The following is a 14,012-nucleotide window of genomic DNA, read 5'->3' on the forward strand; positions in this document are numbered from 1 at the left end:
CCGAATTCTCTGTATGAAGGCTCTTTTTTTGCTAACAACAAAGAATCAAAATGTACTCCAAGTCTTTCCTCTAAAATACACAAAAGCCCTCAGCCATTAACCTTGCAGGAGTCACTTTTCTCAGTAATTCAGAGCACAATAGTGCCAGGGTCCCTTTCTGAATCACAGCAGATTTGGAAGAGTGAGTAGGAGGCACTGATAGTCAAGTGCCCAGGAGGTGGATGAGGAGAGTGCTGGGGAGAGTATTTTATAGCAAGTAATTTGCCATAGCTACATAGCACCATTCTTTCCTGATACCTTGGCTCTTTTGTAAAACCATCAATTCTGGTGCCTCTTTTAAAATGATGCTGCCCACTACAGGCAAGTGTATGCATACATGCGTGCCTGTGTGTGTGTGTGTGTGTGTGTGTGTGTGTGTATGTGTGTGTGTGTGTGTTTGTGTGTGTTAAAGGAAGAAATCAGTTGCAGGGTTTGGTTAGTTGTTTGACAGAATTTCATAATCAAACTATAGGCCTACAGCCAATGAACTGCTATTATTTAAAGTTTTATTTGCAGTATTTATTTTCCTGGTTATCATTGGGTTAAAAACTAAATGATGCTTTAATTGAACAATAAACAGTAAAATTTAGAAAACAACTCTAAGAGGAAAAGATGTCCTTAACTGGCTTTAATTACTTGATTTTTTTTCTTTATAGCAAAGCCCATTACAATATCTTTAAGAATTCTTTTCATTTGTTTCTGTAGCTGTTCCTGTACCAAATCCTCCGAGGTTTGGCATATTGCCATAGAAGAAAGGTATTGCACCGGGACCTGAAACCACAGAACCTCCTCATTAATGAAAGAGGAGAACTAAAGCTGGCTGACTTTGGTATGGAGAGATAAGATATTCATAAATACTTCCAGGTGGCTAAGTTTAAAAAACAACAACAAAAAACAAAATAAAACAAAACAAAAAAAACCCCACCATTCACAAGGTTGTCATCACTTTTATGTGGGTTTTGAAGTTTTCTCTCTGAATTTAGGTGGATGGTTTTAGATGGTTATTAGTGATCAACACTAAAATGCATGGGTTCTCAGGCATTCTCCATAGACCTCTAGGGCTTCTGAAACCTCCCAGCATCTCTAAAGATAAAACACAGGATCATAATTAACACTGGTGTTCTTTGCCTTTTCCCCTATGTTGATACTCGCACTGATGCTGAAACTTGGGTAAGACGTAAAGTCACCAGGTCCTGTATGTATTCTCTACTGTTAACAGTCTTAAGGAAAGTGTCCATTATACCTAAGGTACTTGACACTGCAGTAAAATTTATTTTCTTAAATTTTAAGCCTGGAGTGTATGTCTTTATAGTATTTCTTGTGACAAAATGAGGTGGTACACATTATATAAGACACATTGACCTCACATAGAAACAAGAGTAATCTAAAGAAAAAGTGTTAGGGGTTCTTTTCTAAAGAAACACTGTTTTACTATGAAATTTTAGACTAATAGACTTAGATATTTGGTTTGCTTGTTTTTGTTTTGTTTTGTCTTTTTTTTGGGGGGGGGATGGTTTTGGTTTTGGTTTTTTGAAACAAGGCTTCTCTGTGTAGCCTTGGCTGTCCTGGAAAGGCTGGCTTTGAACTTAAAGAGATCTGTGTGCCTCTGCCTCCAGAGTTCTGGGATTAAAGGTGTGTGCTACCACTTCCCAGTGATATTTAGTTGGGTAAGATTTCATGTGTGTAGCCTCCCTGATGTTTCTGGGAGACAAAGTCCTGTCAACAGACTCTGTTCCTCCAGCTCTCTCAGTCTTTCCACCTCCTCTGGGAGATGTTCCCCGAGCCTTAGGTGCAGGAATTGGGTTGTAGATGTATCAGTTGGGGGTGGGCACCACATGGTCATTTGTTCTCTGCATTTTGATCAGTTGTGGGTTTTTTTGTAATGGTCTCCAACTGTTGCAAAGACAAGTTTCTTTGTTGAAGGATGAGGTACACTTCTCTGTGGGTATAAGGATAAATATTTAGAATGCAGCTAAGAGTTATTCTGGTTAAGTAAAGTGGCAGCTATAGGTCCTTCCCCCAAATCCATATAATTCTAACATGGAAGGGGTAAATGTCTTGGGACTCCAGCCCTTGAAAAAAAATCTGCAGACCACTGAAGAATGCTGAGGGTGGTAGACATCCTCTTCCTCAGGCAAGAGCCTCATTGTAAGTTATCTGACCCTCAAGTAACAAGTCCAAGTACATTGTGTGAACTGAGCAGATCCTATTTAGATATTTAGGAATCTATGTAAACAAATATATATATATATATATGTATATATATATATATATATATATATATATATATATTTGTGTGAGTGTGTATGTATACAGACACACAGAAAAAGAGGTCATGAATTTGAGATATGAAAGCAAGTGTTGGAGGTATATAACATGGGAGGAGTTGGAGGGAGGGAAGGGAGGGGGGAAATGTAATTATATTTTAATTTCAAAAAATACATACTTCCATTAATGATAGAAAACGGTGTAAAACAAATACTATATTACAATTAATTTGGGAAGGGAATGCTTATATAATTTCATAAAAAAAAAATACTGAAGTTCCGACTTTGAACCCTGAGCCAAATGAGAGAAGCCTCTCCTTCAGGCCAGGAGAGTAAAGTGCTAGGGATGTCGTCACTGCAGTTTGCTTTAATGGCTTCAGATCAGCAGATTTATAGTCGCGTCATCTATAACCCATTCTTAATTAACATCAAGACATGCAAGGTGGCACACATCTTTAATCCCAGAACTCAGGAGGCAGAGGCAAGTAGATCTCTGAGTTTGAGGCCAGCCTGCTCTACATAATGAGTTCCAGGGCTATACAGTTATATCCTGTCTCAAAAAAGCAAAAAACAAAAAACAGAAGAGGAATAAGAAAGCCATCCTACATCTTGCTAATTACCAAAATGTGTAGAAAAATCATTTGTTGGACATGACTATAGCAAGCTGGAATGCTAGGGTAACAATTTGTAATTAAAATAGTATCAGCATTACACCAATTTAATGAAGGGTTGAATTACCATTTTATGACATTTTTCTTATTTAATATTTTAATAAGATACATAAAGTTGTGCATAACAACAGTCTTAGCCTAAGCACCCTTGTTACTTGAAATGAAATGTATGGTAAAAATAAGGTGTTTCTACATAACTGTGCACATATTTGCAAATATCTCAGTAATTAAATCATCTTTTGAGTGCAGCTAATTGTGTAATAACGGAAAATACTGCAGTTCACTTCAAGTGTAAATGATTCTACATGCTTCTGGTAGAATTGTTTCCATATTTTTGCTACTTCAGTAAAGGAACCACACACTTAAATCTATTGTATAGAAAGACATTTCTAGTATATAGTCTTAGTTATAAAATGCTAATTGTGTTCATGCTTGGGTTGTGCCAGAGAGACACACATGTCATTACATTTATATAAAGATGAATCTAAAATATGGCAGTAGTTGAAGATGAGCTCTGATGCTCTGAGCAGCTGAGTGGGTGTTGTTGTTACAGATAACTCGTTAACTTCCCAGTGCCTATGTGGGGTTCCTCACAGCTTTCAGTAACTACAGCTCTAGGGCATCTAGCACCTTCTTCTGTCCTATATGGGCAATACAAACACACACACACCACACACAAATAAAAACTCAAATTCTTGAAAATGAATGTATCACTGTGAAGACTGGGTCAGTGATTTACTACAGGTGGGTACAAAAGGATATTCCAAAAACCATGAACTTCTTGAAATGATACAGTAATAGTTTCTGGAGTCTACTAGGATGTAGTTTCACAATAATGGGTCTCTTTCTGTGTGTTTGTATTTTAAATTAGAATCTCTATGCTTGTAGTAGAACAAAACAATGCCAAACCAGAAATTTATATGTAATTCATGTAATGTCCAATATATGCAGCTGTATGTGTGTATGTATCTCCAAGTGCTATGGATAAGTGTATATTTTCTGTGCCTCCAGAAAAATAATGTTTAACACTGGAAAAAAAATAAGGTGTTTCTCAGATGTAAACATATCGACCACAATTTAAAAGCTTAGTATTATTAATTCTCTCCAGGTGGTAAAGTATAAAGGTTTTGAGTTTCAAGCCTTCCTCTCTTTCTGAACTCACAGTGGAGTGCACACGAGGCTGACAAAGGATGGGCAGGTGCTTGTTTATAGCAGCTGGCATTGTCCTAAAGCACCAAGGCCTCTTTTACTCTAATGTTACCCACATCTCACATAAGACATTAAGAAAAAGGATAATGAACGCCGAGTTTTGTTCCAGGGAAATATTCAGATAGGCTCAAAAAAATTGCCAGTAAAATTCAGCTAGTCACCGACCAATGATTTTGAAGGTTTTTAGTTTTTAAAAATGGTATAGTAAATAAATGTATCATTTGGGTGAAAAGATGATAAATAGCTTACAAGGAAACTGTATCTCAGTGTCATTGACCTATTTTGGATTAATTTCAGTAGTAAATAATTCTAGCATCATGACTCAACAAACAGAAAATATCTTAAGTTTCAATTAACTTAGACACTATGCCGGTTTAGTCTCTAGTTGTGCAATTATTGTTTTTACTTTAATTATATAATATTGACTCGGCCCTAGACTACATACGTTGAACAAAATTTGTAAAACTGATTTTTTGAAGTTTCAAGATGCTATTGAGTATGTGTCACTTTGAGTCATATTGAAGGAAGGGGTAAAATAATTCAGTATATTAATAGATTTCAGTATATTTAATTCCTGGTTTTCTTTTCTCCGTAAAGGACTAGCCAGAGCCAAGTCAGTTCCCACAAAGACCTACTCAAATGAAGTTGTCACACTGTGGTATCGACCACCTGATGTGCTTCTTGGTTCCTCAGAGTACTCAACACAGATTGACATGTGGTAAATATATATAAATGTCATTGCCATTTATATTTTTGAAAGAGTATAGCTATTAACAGGGCATCCTGACAAATACTTATTTTTTAAGGCGGTATTTTAAAGAGTATGTGTGTGAGCAATGATTAAGAATTGAAGCATTCCAGACCCCAGGAACGTGGGTTTCAGTGAGGAAACCTCGGAAATCTATGGGACCTCCTGTAGTAGTTCAGTACTTATCCCTAGCATAGGTGCCCATTCCACATAGAGGAATACTCCCTGAGCCAAGACACACGGGGGTGGGCCTAGGCGCCATCCCAAAGGATATGATAGACTCTGATGACACCTATGGAAGGCCTCACCCTCCCTGGGGAGCAGAAAGGATATGTGATAGGTAGGGTTTTAGTTGGGCAGGGAGGTGGTAGGGGAGGGAGAGGGAACTGGGATTGTCATGTAAAACAATCTTGTTTCTAATTCAAATAAAAAAATCTGCAAAAAAAAAAAAAAAAAGAATTGAGGCATGGAGATACAACTATTTAGATTTAAATATCAAGTCTACCACTAATGACTGTGTAACTGCCTTATCCACATTATTAGCCTGTGCTTTCATTTCTCATTTAAGGAGGTGGATACAGTAATAATAAAGTTCTGTAGATGATATTAAGACCAAATGAGAGAAAAAGATGTAGCAATTGGGGCTGGAGAGATGGCTCAGAGGTTAAGAGCACTCACTGCTCTTCCAGAGGACCCGAGTTCAATTCCCAGTAACCAAATGGTGGCTCACAACCATCTGTAATGAGATCTGGTGTGCAAGCATGCATGCAGATAACTGTATACATAATAAATAAGTGAAGTCTTTAAAAAAAAGAAATAGCAATTTCAAACAAGTATTTTTTTAATATGTAGAATATACCTACTTTAAGTTGGTCTAAAATTAACAATTGAAATTTCAAAGATTGTTTTTATCCATTATTATGTGTGTATATGTATATACACATATGTGTGTGCAGGTACAGGTGTAGAGACCAGAAGTCAACATGAGGTGTGTTCAGATGTCACTTTTGCTTAAAAATATGTTATGTACTTACTGGAATAGTCTTTCACTGAACCTAGATCTTGCTGTTTGGGCTAAGCTAACTGGCCAGCAAGACCTGGGCTCTGCCTGTCTCAGTCCTGTAGCATTTTATATGTAGGTGCTGAAAATCTGTATAACAAACATTGTGCCCACTGAGCCATCTCCCCAGCCTTCATGTCACTATGACTATGATGCTCTATGCTTGTTGCTAGCTTATCATTGCCTATAAAATAAATCACATCTTCTTAATCTGATAAAGATTTTTATAGATGTCTATAAACTTCCTTTCTCAATTTAATCCAGCCTATTTCTCTTTTAGCAAAATTGTTCTACTAGGTATTCTTTAAAATTGGCCTAGCTCTCCTAATTCTCTGCCTCCAGTTCATCCCAGTCTGCCCATTTGACATGCATCTCTCCACCCAATGGGATCCATGTTTAGTAATTCCACACAATTTGTTATCAGTCCTTTCCTCCAGTGGTAATTCCTTTCTCTGAATTGTGGCTGTGTTTATTATCCACTCCTTATGATTTTCTTGTTTATTTGTTGTTTTGGCTTTTAGTTTTTGAGACAGGGTTTCTCTGTGTAGCTCTGTAGACCAGGCTGGTCTTAAACTCAGAGATCCAACTGCCTCTGCTTCCCTAGTCCTGGGATTAAAGGCGTGTGCCACCACTACCCTGCTACTCCTTTTGTCTAGATAAGTTAAATACTTGTTTGTTATTGTCTTGAGCAATTGCATCTCATTTCGTAGGACATTTACTCTCTTTCATTCTGATAAAATATACCAAAGATAAAGTTTATAATTTTAACTAGTCTGATTATATAGTTTGAGACACTAAGTTCATTTACATTGTTATACAACTGTCTCTGCTGTTCATCTTTAGAACTTCAGAACCTATTACTCCTTTAAAAAGTAGTAAGATATAGTGACTGTTAGATAAACCAGTCTACCTTTTTATTTGCTCCTCAGTAATCAGTACACTACTAATTTTTGTCTGAATGTGTGTGTTCCAAGTACCTCATACAAGTGAAATCATGCTATTTGTTCTTTTGTTACTGACTTACTCATCTCATCTCACTGACTATGATGTCTTTAGGCTTCATCAACACTGTGCGTAGTTTCCTTAAGTCACTGTGTATATACACATTTGGTTTATTTGTTCATCCAGTGATAGGTACTTGAGTTTCTTCCACCTGTCAACTACTGTAAATGATACTATTATGAATGTGGATGTACATATGGATTCAAGATTCAGCTTTGGGTTCTCTTGCACATTTACCTATAAGTGAAATTGCTGGTCATAGCAATTCTTTTTTAAAACGTTTGAGGAACCATCGTACTGTTTTCCATAACAATGTGTCGTTTTGTTTTCTGTGTGATACTGTAAGTTTGTGTAGTTTTACTGTCTGTGTGCCCTTATGGAAGTACTGTTTCTTAACCTTACTTGTATCATACAGTTCCTAAATGACAAGGTCTGTTTTTGGAGCCTTTGTCCAACTTTTCCTTCCCTTACACAGTCACCATCCCCACCAGCACCCACTGTGGTCACTACTTCTGCATTAGAGTCATGACTCTTCCGCTTCTCTCTATAATGTCATTGCCATTGTTTTCTCCCAGATTACTGTAGTAATAGTAAGCATCCTATCACTTTAAATATTTTTTTATTCTTTGAGAATCTTATGTAAAGAAAGCTAGACACTTTAAGAGTAAATTAGTAACATGGAAGTCGATATGGCAAATTTAATGAATTAGTTAGATCTAAAAATATCTTTTCAGAAAGTTTTCTGGTAGGCTGGTCTAAAATTCTTCTGAAAGGCAAGCTTGAGAAAAAATATTCTTGTGCTACCTAATATGTAAATGGATTTTTTTCTTTTCTTTTTATGGTGAATTTAAAAGGGGAGTTGGCTGTATTTTCTTTGAAATGGCTTCTGGAAGACCACTGTTTCCAGGGTCAACTGTGGAAGATGAACTGCACTTAATATTTCGACTACTAGGTAAGAAAGAAGTCTTTCCAATGATTCATAGCTGTAGTTGGCTAGTTAATAGGACTATGTCTGTCAAGCATGTGTGTACATGCATCCATAGCTATGATGGTAACTACTGTTGGCTTTGCTGTCATAGGGTAGATCTTCCAAGATAATTCCTCATCTAGCTTCACTTCACTAAGACTTTGTGAAACAAGATTTGACATACATAATTTAAATGCATATCATGAATTTATTCTTTTCATTCAGGAACTCCATCTCAGGAAACTTGGCCAGGTGTTTCTTCAAATGATGAATTCAAGAACTACAACTTCCCAAAATATAAGCCACAACCTCTAATTAACCATGCACCCAGGTATTTTTTTCTTAAGTGAAAGGGGCAAACTCTTGTGACTCATTAGACTTGGTAGATGTACTGACGAAGTGAGGTTCAGGACTGATAGAGGACAGTTTCTCTGCAGTGTGTGAGTTGAGTTCATTCCTTCCATTGACATAATAGTTTTATAAGTCAGTGGCCAAGAATCACCACAGTATGTAAATACAATTGAGCTGTAAAATAAATAGAGAATGCATATATTAGGATTCTAGAGCTTATATAGCTAGATCCACAAAGGCCATGATAATACTTCTGTTTAGGACTTCACTGGCTGTCATTGGTCTTCCAGCCCTTATTATTGAAGTGTTATGAACTTAATACTTTACAGTAATCATTGCTTAGAAGGTGGTTATCTATATTTTGAACCCCATTGATGCATTTTGGGGTCACTGTCTCAGCATTTTCACCTATGTGCTAGGATAGTGATGTTTTGGTGTACCTGCCTTCATTGGCACACTGAATGTCAGTGCCCAGTTTAAACTTTCCTTATCATAAAGGGTACTTTATTTGGGGATAGAATGCTAATAAAAATTCTATAATGTTAATAACTTTTCTTGAATATTGAAATTTTGGTACTCTAGTTATTTATGATTTATTCTCAAGAAAATGGCAAGATAAGTCTTAGGGCTAAAACAAATTTGGGCCTTTGAAAGCAATAAGAATAGTTATTTTAGGGCACTTAAATTTGGCATATGGAAACATCTGGAAAATAATTTTATCTGCAATGTTTTTCTCAGCTAAGATAAAGGAATAAATGGACACTTGTTTTGGTTTGTTGTATTTTTTTGTTTCTAGGTTAGATTCTGAAGGAATTGAGTTGATAACAAAATTTCTTCAGGTAAGTCACATTTTATAATTATAATGTCAAATGGATCATTAAGTGTCACTACCTTATAAAAAATAGAATTAATAATAACCTCCTCTGATACTGTTAAGTAAGATTACTTATGGTGCTTTCTAGAATGCTTCAGACACCTCAAAGTTGTGTTCTTTGCAATTCATGCTCTTCTGTTTTCTTTCCTTATACTTGCTGCCTTTCAGGATGCTGCACTTCCAAATATGACTTGCATTTCCCTTCAAGCCACATTAACTCTCTTATATCTTAAAAGCAAAGGCCTTTTCCAAATCTCATTGGCCAGAGCATTAATTGTAAAGAAAGAAGAAAAAAAATTGGGAATTGGAGAATTAGGCTGAATGTAGAACAGTCATGATTCATGATTTGTTTTTTGGTGCTGGAAGCGTAAATGTCCTGAGCAATAAGTTGTGTCCTTTAGGAAAAAGAAGCCATGGAGTTGGATCTACCAAGGTTGCTGGTATAAAGGCATGGGGTATATGTCCACCAACATCCTGCTGTCTACAAAGAAAAGTAACATTAGAGATTGAATGCTTTCATTTTTCATCACTTTAGAGAGATACAAGGAATCTAATTTTTCATTATGAGGCTTAGCTGGGAAATGTGGAATTAAGAGAATTGTCCCCTCACCCTGAGCATATTGGGAGTACTCTAAATTGATGCTAGAAAATTTGTCATATTGAGTAATCAAGAATTTTAAAAATATTTCTAAATACTAATTTATCCTCCTTCAGCTTTTTACAGTAATTAGAGAAAAGGTTAATGAGTAGGTTTTTCTTTCTTTCTTTCTTTCTTTCTTTTTTTTTTTTTTTTTTTTTTTTTTTTTGCTTTTTCATAGTATGAGTCTAAGAAAAGGGTTCCAGCAGAAGAGGCTATGAAACATGTGTACTTCAGAAGTCTAGGACCAAGAATACATGCTTTGCCAGAAAGTAAGAAACTCATTTGTTCCTGTTTGTTTTCATTTGTCTAGGATTGAGGATTGGAATGTTTAGGGATTTAAAAGGTGATGGTTGTTCATATCTCTACCTAAAATTTTAGTCCTGTTTGTAATCAGATCATAATTTTTCCAAGGAAGGAATATGTCTTGTTCTTCTTATTTATGTCTTGTAACATTGAACACACTGTCTCTACTCACTAAGAAATCAGTAATGTTTGAGTGTGAATCATTAATATTACTTTATTTAAATTAGAATGTGCTGATGATATCATCCTTAGGTTTAATCTGGTTCAACTCATTTGTTAAAAGTGGATTTCTAGGGTTGGACAGGAAGAAGAAAGTACTTGATACATAAGCATGCAAATGCAAGTTCAGATACCCATGTAAAGGTTGGGCACTGCTGTGCACATCTGTACCCCGTACTTGGCAGGGTAGGGATTCCAAGAGCTCACTGGCCAGCTTAGTCAAAATGGTGCATAACACACACACACACACACACCGTTTTCTATAAAGATTATTGAGTTACAATCCTAATGCAAGCTTTTCCTTGTGAAAGTGCATTCCTTTCTGATAAGATACAAAGACGGCTTTCCTTTGTTGTGGTCATTCTGGTTGTACTATCCCTAAGAAGATAATATAAAGTTATTATGGAAATCACTAGAATAGAAAATTTCCCAGGCCTGAGGTAATGCTTTAATTTTGTTCATGCTATCTTAAATTAGTCCAGTGTTTTACTTTAAAATGAAGTGAGTGGGGAAATAGGAGAATGTCTGGGAGCACAGCTGTAAAAGCTATTATTACTTTCCCATTCTCTTTTCCTAGGTAGTGCTTGTTAACTGAGGTTCAGGTAACAGCCAGTAGCAGAGCCTGTTGTAGAATTTTCTTTATTTTTTTTTTAATGAAAAACTATCTCTGATAGAGGTTAGAAATGAGAGGCAATATGTATATTATTCCTAAGTCTTTTTAAAAGACAGCATCTTAACTCACTGAAATCCAGCTGGCCTAGAGCTTGTTGATGATCCACAAGACCCTACCTTCCAAGTACTAGGACCACAGATGTGTGCTACTATACCTTCCTTTCTTTTAAGGGAGGTATTTCCTTGTCATAGCAAGTTTCAGTTTGACTTAGTGATTCTTGTACAAATCTGGTCCATCTTTACTGAAAGTACCTGAAGATAATTTAAAGGTTGATACTTTCAGGCCATTAGGACAGAGTCACACAGAGAACATTTTTTTTTTCCCTGAGACAGTTTCTCTGTGTAGTTTTGAATCCTGTCCTGGAACTAGCTTGTAGATCAGGATGGTCTTGAACTCACAGAGATCTTCCTGCCTCTGCCCCCCAAGTGCTGGGATTAAAAGTGTGCACCACCGCTTAGCCAGAGAACAATTCTTAAGTGTGATAACTTCATTTGGTTTTGTCTCTAGAACATAGGAGCAAATGCAACATCTTTCAGGGGCCATAACCTTGGGAGAGTAGTGTAGCTGTTTGGTGTTGAGTCCTTATATGTGTTTTGGATATTTTGTTACAGTTGATCTAGATTTGTCATTAATATCTGGTGATTTTTTTGTCTGTTCATTTTAGGCGTATCAATATTCAGTTTGAAAGAGATTCAGTTGCAAAAGGACCCTGGTTTTCGAAATTCTTCCTATCCAGAGACAGGTGTGTTTGTCATAAACCATTTCACGTGTCGATCATGAATTTTTGCGTGGAACCAAGCGATGGGTTTATAAAATGATCAGTAAAATTATTGATGTAAAAACCAGTGTACAGTGCATCCCACAACTCTGTATGTTTAGAATTGCACATACTCACTGTTCTGTATGATGTGGGCAGCTCAGTAAATCTTCAGAGAGACAGTGACTCAGTCAAGTCAGGGATCCTGAAAACTCCAGATGGCACAAAGACCTTTTACAAGTGACCTGCCTTGATCACTGCACACGCCATCCCTGGTACCTGAGGCAGAAGACACATCTTGTGCTTGCCTGGTCATCAGGTTCATCACTTCGAAGCCTAAAGCTGTAGACTGACCCCGTCAACAGAGGGGTCATTTAAGACAGTGCTGGCCACTCTTACCCGGAATATTAGCGTTTGCTGGTGGGAACGTTAGCTTCCTAGAGTCACCAAATACTGTATGTGGGATAAACGCTGAGCCTTGAACTGCCTCATAAGATGACTTTATATTTTAGGACACGGGAAGAACAGAAGACAGAGCATGCTCTTTTAAGTCTGGTAGCATGGTTTCAAGCCCAGCCCCAGCCTTTCTTAGCAGTCATGGACTCAGAGCTGACTTATTTCTTGTGCTGGACTTGGAATCTCCGTCTGTCTACACTGTCCTCTTCACAGTGGAGTCTTTCATTTCAGACCTACAGATTGTTTTTATATTTGTTGTCACAGTGTGACAATTGTTTTTGTACAGTTGGTTTTAAGGTCTTCTCTGCCAGTAGAGCCAGTAGGTTACAGCTATCCCATGTAACTGTAGCTGCAGATTTGTGCAGGACTGAGAAACACAGTGCATTATTTATTGCGGAATCATTGCTGCTAAATAACTACTGTTTATTTAACACAACAGTTGAATGCCTGAAGAAGTTGCAGTGGCTTTATTATATGTGAACGCATCTGTTTCTCCTCACAAATTGTTTTACTGCTGCATTTTTTTCTTTTGTTTGTTTTTAAAAACTAAACTGCAGTGTTTCCTGGAATGTATATTTAGCTTTGCTTAACAGTAAAAACGTGAGCCATCTTGAACATGCTTAAGTTCGTGCTACATATAATTTCGTAGGAACATTGGCTAATAGAGTAGCTGAGAGGTCAACAGCACAGTGTGTTTAAGAAGTGTGCAGTGTGAGAGTTGATTCAAGCAAGTGAATATCAGATATTTTTGGAGTCTCACATTAGACACCAATAAATTAAGAACCAAGTTATTTATTTTTACCTACTCCTCATTTTAGAAATGTCTACTGCATAGTGGTATGCTCCTCCCCTTGATGAACTCTTTTACACTGTGCTTTTAGTTAACTTGTAACCATAGACACCATTCAAACAGGAAAGGTCTTGCTGCTGTTTGTCTTAAGCACATTTCCTTTATTAGAAGATACTTCATTTTGAGGAATAGTTTCTTTCATTCGGGGGTTGTGTGTGTTTCAGTGACATTCACTTGGAATCAGCTGAAGGCTGTACTGTGTCTTTAAAATGAGCCATGAGAAATGAGAAACAGGAACCCAGTGGAGTGCTCAAAAGCATTGTGGGTATTATCTGCTCATCAGACACTAACTAGTGTAACTTGAATTATGCATCTTCTTGAGCATCACAGACACTTCGGTGTTGGTAACAGTGTTTCAGGCATTTATGTTCATTTTTAAGAACTATTGGTTAGTGCATCCTATAACTAGAAATCCTAATTGGTATATTTTGAAATGGTCATGTACATTTTTGCCTTATATCATGAAAATAGTTATAACTTAATTTTTGTCCTGCCATTCACTGTAAAAACATTCAGGGTCCTCTCATTTCTGTTCAGGAAATCCTGTAGTTTATTGTTGTTATTTAACAGTATTAAGTGAGTTTTTGTATATTTCATTTTAACTTTATTTGTGAATAGTGATTGTGGCATGTTTGGGGTGTTATTTTAATATTTCATGATACTGAAATTTTAATTTTTTTAAAAAAAAAGTTCTGGAAGAAACAGATTCATGTATAATGGTGAATATTGGACCACTACTGCTTTTCACATTTGTCAGCTGGTTTAATGTTAAACCCTGTAGCCTAACTGCTGTTATTTCTAACTGACAGACATATGTATTAATATTGTACTTTGAAGGTTATAAATATTATGTGAAAATTCCTTCATTTTGTTTTGAAATTTATAATAACTAAATCTCTGTGTTATATAAAATGTGATTTTGTTGA

At 36.5% G+C, this 14,012-nt stretch overlaps 1 protein-coding gene across 3 annotated transcripts in view; it reads left to right on the plus strand.

Annotated features, from left to right (window-relative positions):
- Cdk17 (cyclin dependent kinase 17) overlaps positions 1–14,012 on the plus strand; it is a 73,305-nt gene extending 59,293 nt beyond the window's left edge. Inside the window, exons 10-17 of one of the 3 annotated variants that reach the window (XM_027392629.2) lie at positions 745–868; positions 4,784–4,904; positions 7,851–7,948; positions 8,189–8,294; positions 9,111–9,153; positions 10,007–10,097; positions 11,688–11,765; positions 12,293–14,012. In XM_027392629.2, the coding sequence (XP_027248430.1) occupies positions 745–868; positions 4,784–4,904; positions 7,851–7,948; positions 8,189–8,294; positions 9,111–9,153; positions 10,007–10,097; positions 11,688–11,765; positions 12,293–12,330 (699 nt within the window). In that variant the 3' untranslated portion in view covers positions 12,331–14,012. Of the gene's footprint in view, positions 1–744; positions 869–4,783; positions 4,905–7,850; positions 7,949–8,188; positions 8,295–9,110; positions 9,154–10,006; positions 10,098–11,687 lie in introns of all 3 variants that reach the window. The other 2 variants (XR_003480547.2, XM_027392630.2) reach the window with 2 other exon arrangements.

The sequence above is a fragment of the Cricetulus griseus genome (assembly GCF_003668045.3).
Source record: "Cricetulus griseus strain 17A/GY chromosome 1 unlocalized genomic scaffold, alternate assembly CriGri-PICRH-1.0 chr1_0, whole genome shotgun sequence".
Classification (NCBI taxonomy): domain Eukaryota; kingdom Metazoa; phylum Chordata; class Mammalia; order Rodentia; family Cricetidae; genus Cricetulus; species Cricetulus griseus.